At 44.9% G+C, this 8,540-nt stretch overlaps 1 protein-coding gene across 1 annotated transcript; it reads left to right on the top strand.

Annotated features, from left to right (window-relative positions):
* Nucleotides 1–1,002: 1,002 nt before the first annotated feature.
* Nucleotides 1,003–1,806, top strand: LOC146719536 (uncharacterized). The gene has a single exon (XM_085490047.1). The coding sequence runs from the start codon at nucleotides 1,003–1,005 to the stop codon at nucleotides 1,804–1,806; it is 804 nt and encodes a 267-aa protein (XP_085346173.1).
* The last annotated feature ends 6,734 nt before the right edge of the window (nucleotides 1,807–8,540 follow it).

The raw sequence follows: 8,540 nt of genomic DNA, 5'->3' as shown, positions 1-8,540 counted from the left end.
GTCGCGTTAACCTGGATCAAAAGCCATCCATCAAGATGGAAAGAATTCGTGCGTAATCGTGTCGTGTTCATACAAGAGCTCTCAAACTCTCGGTGGCACCACGTCTCAGGGAAGGAGAATCCTGCTGACGTGGCGTCTCGCGGCACATCACCTCAACTTCTCCAGCAAGATCAGTCGTGGTGGTATGGACCTCCGTGGCTACAGCAATTCTCGACCGCGTGGTTAGTCTCAGGTCTCTGGCTTGACTCCAGCGCACATCTCGAAGAACGAGCCCGTAGTTGCGCTATCGCGATTGTGAGTCCAGAGCCAGATATGTGGGATCTCATAAAACGATACTCATCTCTCACTCGACTGACCCGCATTACCGCGTGAATTATACGTGCGATCCAACGCTTCCGATCCTCAAAGACTGTGCTTGTATCGCAAGACTCTCTCACTGCAGTGGAGTTAGAATCGTCAGTCCTTCTTTGGGTCGAATTAACGCAACATGCTTATTTCTCAACAGAAATTCGACTCTTACAAGGGAGTAAGCAGCTGCCAAAAACAAGCGCATTATTCCGTCTCACTCCGTTTCTCGATACTGAAGGGCGCCTCCGACTACGAAGACGTCTTCAATTGTCTCAGCTGGATCCGGCGCAGAAACATCCGTTGATCTTACCTCGCAGCTCTCGATTGACCTCATAATGGATTATTACCATAAACAGACATTACATGGCAAGCCACAATTCATGCTCTCGGTTATACGCCGCAAATTTTGGATTCTCGGTGGTCGCCTGCCGGTTCGCTCATTTATCCATCGATGTGTAACTTGTACACATCAACGAGCAGTTACCGGGCTTCAACAAATGGGACAGCCCGGCCTCTCGTGCAACTCCATGTCGACCTTTCTATCATACCAGGGTTGATTATGCCGGACCGCTAACGTTCAAGACCTTCCGCGGACGAGGTGCAAAAACTTATAAAAGATATTTCGTGATCTTTATCTGCTTCAGCACCTCAGCTATGCATCTCGAGGTGGCGACAGATTACTCGACCGACGGATTCATTGCCGCCTACAAACGGTTCACGGGCCGCAGAAAAATTTGTTCCACAATTACTAGCGACTGCGGCACCAATCTCATAGGAGCGGATTCTGAATTACAGCAATTGTTCAAGACCTCATCAAAAGAATGGACTTACATCGTCTCTCAGCTCGCCAATAATGGAATTACGTGGAAGTTTAATCTACCCTCGGCCCCTCATTTCGGTGGAAAGTGGGAAGCTGGGATGAAATCTGTCAAATCCCACCTCAGGCGAGTCATAGGTGACACGCTGCTCATCTATGAAGAGATAAACACGCTCTTAATCCAGATCGAGGCGGTTCTCAACTCTCGCTCTCTAAGCGCTATCTCGGATAATCCAACGGATGTCTCAGCGCTCACGCCAGGGCATTTTCTCATCGGATCAGCTTTCACCACTATATCGGAGCCCTCTCTGGGTGATGTCTCAGCATCTCGGTTATCGCGCTGGCAGTTACTTTGCCAGATAACGGAGTCATTCTGGAAACGTTGGGCTGCCAAATATCTGTCTCAGTTTCAGGTCTCCTCTAAGTGGCACCAAGCGCAAAACTCATTTCAGGTTGGGTCTTTAGTTCTCATCAAGGACGAACGGATGCCTCCTACCAAATGCTCACCTCTCGCACGCATCATTGACGTGCACAACTGGCCTGACGGACTTATCAGGGTTGCCAGTGTAAAGACGGCCAACACTACGCTCAAGAGACCAATTGTCAAATTGTACCTGCTGCCGGATTTCAATAAAACATAGACAGTCTCGCGATAGACTCACGTTCCGTAAATATTGTCAACGCGGAGTTGCCAAGGCGGGCGGAATGTTTGGAGTTGGACAAAGTGAAAATTATCGTATATTAATTAATCTTATATTTTGACATTAAAGTTTTCGATCGTTTTAATTATATCTCACGTCTTTGTATAGCCAATTATTTCAGCGTAAAAAATGTATTATTTTCGAGTTTCATTTCGTTACGGTGCCGCGACCGTGACATTTCTTGTTGTTTTTCGCTGCCGATCAGCTGGCGATCAGCTTTCGATCAGCTGATTCGCACTCAAGTAAATATACTATTGCTCCCCCCTTTCACCCCTACAACGGGGAATTCTTTTCTTTCGGCACATCGTCAACAGTTAGTTGAGCTGAGCTCTGTTCAAGTGAGGTTGTCGCGCGAAGGCTACGTGTCTCGAACTCAGTTTTGTCTCTATCTCAATTGTGTGTCTCAAATAAACTCTTAAACGATCAACTCATTTTTGTCATCTCTCTTAAGCACTGATATTTCATTCTTCCTTTATCCTACCGTTCGGTTAATTTCGATGTCTAGTGACACCGTGGATTTTCATACAGTTCATGTGCCAATCCCGGGAGCTTTGAAAAACTTTAAATAACTCGCGCAAACAGTAACGTACAAGTGTAATATTGTGGAAATAAAGAAAACGTCAAATGTTCAATTCAAATAAAAATTTTTTAATAGTGAAAAAGTGAAGTGCATTTATTCATTCATCCCGATTCAAGCCCTGACGCCCCGGATTCTTATCCTAATTTGGCGCGACCCCTTGTGCCTTACCCGAGGCACACAACAAAATTGGTGGCAGCGGTGGGATCGCACCAAAGGATCGTCAGGAACTACTCGGAAGAAGACCTAAAAAATACAGCAGTATTAATAATCAGGCACGTCGAAAATAATAATCGACGGAAAGCGGACAACACAGAAGACATCAAATAAGACCTGTAACATATACGCGCATATAAGGAAACAGGCACGTCAGCTAGATAAATCAGCCGACGTATAAGCAGCAGCGTGCCGTACGTGCAAGACTACACACACACACACACACACACGCACGCACGCACGCACGCACGCACGCACGCACGCACGCACGCACGCACGCACTCACGCACGCACGCACGCACACACACACGGGTAATGCATCAGCAAACGTGAAGTAGGCCACCACCTAGGACGCGACCTACGACAACAGGGACAACGCATCGCACCGTACAGCGACTCGCAGGATCACCTTACAACGCCGGACCGCCAGCCGTATCAACACCGCCGAGCGATGATCTGCAGCGTCAGCAAACGAGCGATAAATATGCTAACCGTATTAATGTAAGTCCGTAATAGAACTTTTTATATATATGCACTTGCGTGAATGTCGGAGGGAAGCGAAACACCCCGACAAGCGTTAGCAAATAAATCGTGGTTACATAGCGACTCAGCCAAACGATCTATCAGAGCACTACCGTTAACTTCAATTCAATTCAATTCTTTATTCGTCCCCTAAGGGATTGAAGGCGCTTTTGAAGGAGCGTTCCCCAACCTTACAAAACTCTTACAATCATCCTTATATCTACTCTTATCTCTACTCTTACATCTAATTTACAAATAACTTAATTCTACCTTAACCTACTTATCTACTACTTTAGAGAGAGAAAGAGCCGTCCCTACCTATCGCTTCGCTTCGGCTTCCGATTCCCCATATATTCTCCACCACCTCATTCATACCTCACTCATTCTCCTCCTCATACTTCCTTCCTCCTTTTCCCCTCCCTTCCCCTTTTCTTCCGTTCTTCCCTCTTCCCTCTTTTTCTCTATTTCTCTCATCCATCCTTCTTCTTCTCCTCCTTCCTGCAATATTCCCTTCATTCTTTCCTATCAGTTTCCTTTCTCCCCTTCTCCCCCACATTCTCCTATCACATGCTCTCATGTTTCATCTTCTATCCCGCATAACCTAACTCTTCTTTTCCCCTCTTCTTCCCAGTATCTCGCCCTTCTCATCTCATTGTTCATTCTGAACCTTACTATCCTTCTCCATCTACTTTCCCCCCATCCCTTTCTCAGGTATTCCGGTAAACTCTCCTTCTTCCATTCCCCATACCATCTATTATATCTCGACTCTCTTATCCTCTCCCATCTTTCCTCCTTTTGCCTTTCCCTGTCTTTCTGTTCCCACCCCTCATATACTTCCTCTCCCCTTTCCCTTTTTTCCTCCATCTCTTTCCCTTCTATTCCTCTTTCTTCCCAGAATTTCTCCCTCTCTTTCTCCCACATCGTTCTTTTCTTTCCTCCTCTTATCCTCTCTTTCATATCCTCAAAACATTTCCTTGCTAAACTTCCTCCCCTTCCTTCCTCTAACTTCCTCTCATACCCTACCGCCCTCCTTCCTGCCCTTATCCTAAATTTGTCTTTTCCTATCTTCTCTCTTACCATATACCCCGGCGTGCACCAGTCTACTCCTAACGTCCACCTAATCCATCGCTCCTGCATTGCCTCCACCTCTCTCCTCTCCTTCCATCCCCATATTTCCGCCCCATATTCCAACACCGTCCCCACCAACCTTTCCATTAGCCATACTCTTTTCATCCAGTCTCCTGCAAACCTTCTCTTTCCCATTCCCCACACCTGTCTTATCACCGCTCCTGCTTTCCTAACTCTGTTCTTTACCTGCGCCTCCTGCCCCCCGTTCCTCTGTAGCTTATACCCTAAATATGTGAATTCTTTCACTTTCTCAAACCTTTTTCCTTTCCATCTCCACTCCACTCTCTTCATTCTTCCTCCTCCCTTTTTAAACTTCATTACCTTTGTCTTATCCACATTTACCTCTAACCTTTTCTTGTCCATATAACTTTCCATTTTCCCCAACATATGTATCATCCCTTCCTCATCCTCCGCCAACAGTACCATGTCATCTGCGTACGCCAAACAATGCACCTTTTCCCCTCCCAGTTTCACCCCCCCCCAACCTCCTTTTCTTAGCATTTCCTCTATATCCGCTATCAGCAAACTGAATAAGTGCGGACTCATTGGGCAACCTTGCCTCACCCCCCTTGCCGTCCAGAAATTTTCTCCCTCCTCCTTCCCCACTCTTACCTTACTCCTTGTTTCCTTGTACACCTCTTCTATCCTACTCCTTAATCCTTCCCTCACTCCCCTCCTCTTCATTGCCTCCATTAACACCTCCCTATCTACCGAATTAAACGCCGCCTTCAGGTCCATAAATGCCGCGACTACCTTTCCTCCCTTCTTATTTACCCTCTTATTTACCAGATAGTTCAACACATAGATACTATCCATCACCCCCATTCCCTTCCTAAATCCTGTCTGACTCTCCGGTATCATATTCTTCCCCTCCATTTCTTCCTTTAACCTTTCAGTTAAAATCCCCACGTATATCTTGTATAGCGTTGGCATCAATGTCACTCCTCTATAGTTTTCCACTTTATTCCCCGTTCCCTTTTTCAACAGTGGCACTATTATCCCTTCTTTCCATCTCTCCGGCCATCCTTCTCCTCTCTATACTCTGTTGCACATTTCCCATACCCACTCTTCTACCCTCTCCCCTCCATATTTCCATACCTCACTCGGTATCCCATCCTCCTCCGCTGCTTTTCCTTTCTTTAGTTTTCCCAGCATCCTCTTCACTTCCTCCCTGCTTATCTCCTGCTCCTCATCTCTCTCCCTTTTTTCTTTTCCTCCTCTTACAACTTTTACCTCTATCCCTCTCAATAAGTCCATGAAGTATTCCTTCCATTCCTCCACCTTTATCTCCTCATTCACCCCTTCTCTCTTTATCCTTTCCCTGTTTATAATCTTCCATACCTCTCCTTCCGTTCTTGCCTCTATCGCCTCCTTGTACCATCTTAGCCTCTCCTCTTCCCTTTTTCCTTTACACATTAGCTTATATTCCGCCCTTACTTTTCTATATCCTTCTCCTCCTCCTCCTTTTTTCCTCTATTCCCTTAACTTTTTCCTCACTTCTTTCCTCTTCTCCTCACATTCCTCGTCCCACCACCCTTTCCTTTTCCCTTCTCCACTCTCTTTTTCTCCTTCTCTCAATTCCTCTTCTATTCTTCCTATTTTTTCCTCTAGCTCCTCTTCAATCCCCTCCTTTCACCCCTCTCCCCACTCTATTTCCTCTCTAATTCTTTCTCCTCCCCTCTTTGTCCATCTCCCTCTTTTTCTTTTCCCTCCCCCTTTTTCCCTTTTCAGCTCCTCCTCTTCTTTCTAGCGTTACAATCAATGGGTGATGGTCCGATTCTATGTTATCTCCCACCTCCATTCTCTTTATCCTTTCCTTTACTTTATCCTCTCCCACCACGTAATCTATTACCGATTCCCCTCTTCCTCCTGTATATGTGTACTCTCCCTTCCTATCCCCTTTTATCCCTCCGTTAAAAATTCCCCATCCCACCTCTTCTAACTCTTTTATCAACTTCTTCCCTTCCTCATTAACTTTCTTGTCCTTCGATCTTCTTTCTTCTTCCTCCTCCCCTCCTATCACTCCCCCCCTTCTACCTGTCCTTGCGTTGAAATCTCCTCCCAAAATCGTCCATTTATTTTCTTCTTTCTCTTCCATCCATTCATTCCTTCATTTCCTCCAATTTTCTTTCCATGTCCCCGTTGATGTATACGCCTATTACCCTCTACTTCTCTCTTCCTACTTCTAAATCCGCCATCATTATTCCCTCCGCCTTTTCTCCCATTCCTGATACTTTTATCTTTCTCCTCTCCTCCCTTACCCCCATGATCATTCCCCCCATCGGTCTTCCTTTCTTCTTTCTCTTCTTTGCTGCTTGCTTCTCCCATCTATATCCTTTTGGTAACCTCTTTTTAATCGCCTCCCACCCCCTTTCCTCTATCCATGTTTCCATCATCACCACCACCTCTTAATCTTCTATTTCCTTCCAGAACTTTTCTTCCTTATTCTTCAGCCCTGCCACATTCCAAAAACCTATCTTCCATTCCTCTCTTACATCTCCTCCTTTTTCCTTTCTCTCCTGTTCTTTTCTCCTTTCTGCCTCCGTCTCCCTTTCTCCTTCCTCCTTTCTCTTCTTACTATTGTTCTCCCCTCCTCCTTTCCTCCTTTCCTCTCTTCTCCCTTCTTCTATCCCTTTTTTTCCTCCACTCTTGTCTTCATACCCCCTTCTTCCCCCCTCATTTTCTCTATACCTTCTCTAATTTCTCCTTTCCAGTTTTTAAGCACACCTTCCTCCTCTTCCCATCTCCACCATACATCATTGATTTTTATCCTTCCATAGCTCGTCCATACATTGTTTCCTTTTCTTCTTTCTATCTCCGCGATCTCCATTAGTCTCCATTTTATCTTTCTCTCTTCCCATGTTAAATCATCTTCTATTCTCACCCTCTTTCCTCTTAATATCCTCTTCCTCTCCATTACCTGTCTTTTTTGTTCTCTACTTCCTAGTTTTACTACCACCATTTCACCTTCCTTCCCCTCCTTTCTTTTCAACATCCTTATCCATTCTATCTCTGCTTTCGCTCCTATCTCTTTCATTAATTTCTCTACTCTTTCCTTTACACCTTCTTTCCCTTCCTCCATTCTTTTTATTACTATGTTATTTCTTCTCTCTTCTCTTTTCTTCCATTCTAATTTCTTTCCTATGTCCTTCACTTTTCCTATTATTGTTTCTCGTTTATCCCCTTACTCCCTCCTTCGCCCCCCTCTCTTTCTCTTTTCTCCTTTCTTCCTCTTTCCTCTACTCTTGCTTCCAAATCTATCACTCTCTTCTCCAGGCTCTCTATCTCTTTTCTCAATTCTTTTCTTTCTTCTCTCCATTCCCCCTCCTTTTTCCAAATTTCTATCTTCAACTTTCTCATTTCCTCGCCTAACTTCTCTGTTATCTTCTCCCCTATCTCCTCCATCATCCTCCTTAACTCCTTCTTTTCTATCCCCCCTACCTCTCTATTCAGCCTTTCTGTCTTTTTGCTCCTTCTTAGGCTTCTTTCCTCTTCCTCCTTATCCTCCTCTTCCCCTTCTTCTCTTTTCCTTTTCAAAAAATCCTCTATACATCCCATACTGCTCCTCCTCTCCTTCCCTAACTCATCTACTCTTCTCGGCCTCCCTGCCTTCTTTTTTATTTCTTCCTCATCTCCCTTTTTTCCCCCTTCCTCTAACATCCTATCTCTATTGGTCTCTATCTTCCTATCTCTAATATTCTCTTCATTAATCATTTTTCTCTTATCGCTTTCTTTCTTCGATTCACCTACTCTATGCTCCAACTCGCTTCAACTCGCTAGTGAATTCCCTAGTGAATTCTCTAGTGAATTCCCTATCTTTTTACTCTACTGCACCTACTCCCTACACCTACTCTCTTTCTTCCACGTGTCTACGTGTCCACTTGTCTCACCTTTTCTTACTTTCTACTTTCTAACTCCTTACCCCTTTATCTTCTCCTATCCTTTCAATCTCTCCTTCTCTTTTTTCTACACCCTCTCACCTCTTATCTCCTATTCACCTCACCCCTTTTCTCACTCTTTCTTCACAAATACCTGCCACGCTTTCACACACCTGTCACTCACTCTCTTACCGGAACTGGAAGCCTACCGTTAACTTTAGAAAACCTCGAAAAAGTGCGAATAAAATTAGAAGCACATTATTCAGGTCAGAGCGACTCAGAATTATTTACTCACGAAAAAACCGAACACGAATTTCCGTTTGATACTTTCGACGAAAGCTTATTTGCAAAAG

Source organism: Nylanderia fulva, unplaced genomic scaffold (assembly GCF_048542155.1).
Source record: "Nylanderia fulva isolate GAGA-0341 unplaced genomic scaffold, ASM4854215v1 Scaffold95, whole genome shotgun sequence".
NCBI lineage: Eukaryota > Metazoa > Arthropoda > Insecta > Hymenoptera > Formicidae > Nylanderia > Nylanderia fulva.
Note: the sequence above shows the minus strand (reverse complement) of the source record. Positions and strands in the feature narration are given on the sequence as shown.

Excerpts from the sequence above, each read along its gene's own strand:
- LOC146719536 (XM_085490047.1), top strand. The coding sequence starts at position 1,003 with ATGCATCTCGAGGTGGCGACAGATTACTCGACCGACGGATTCATTGCC.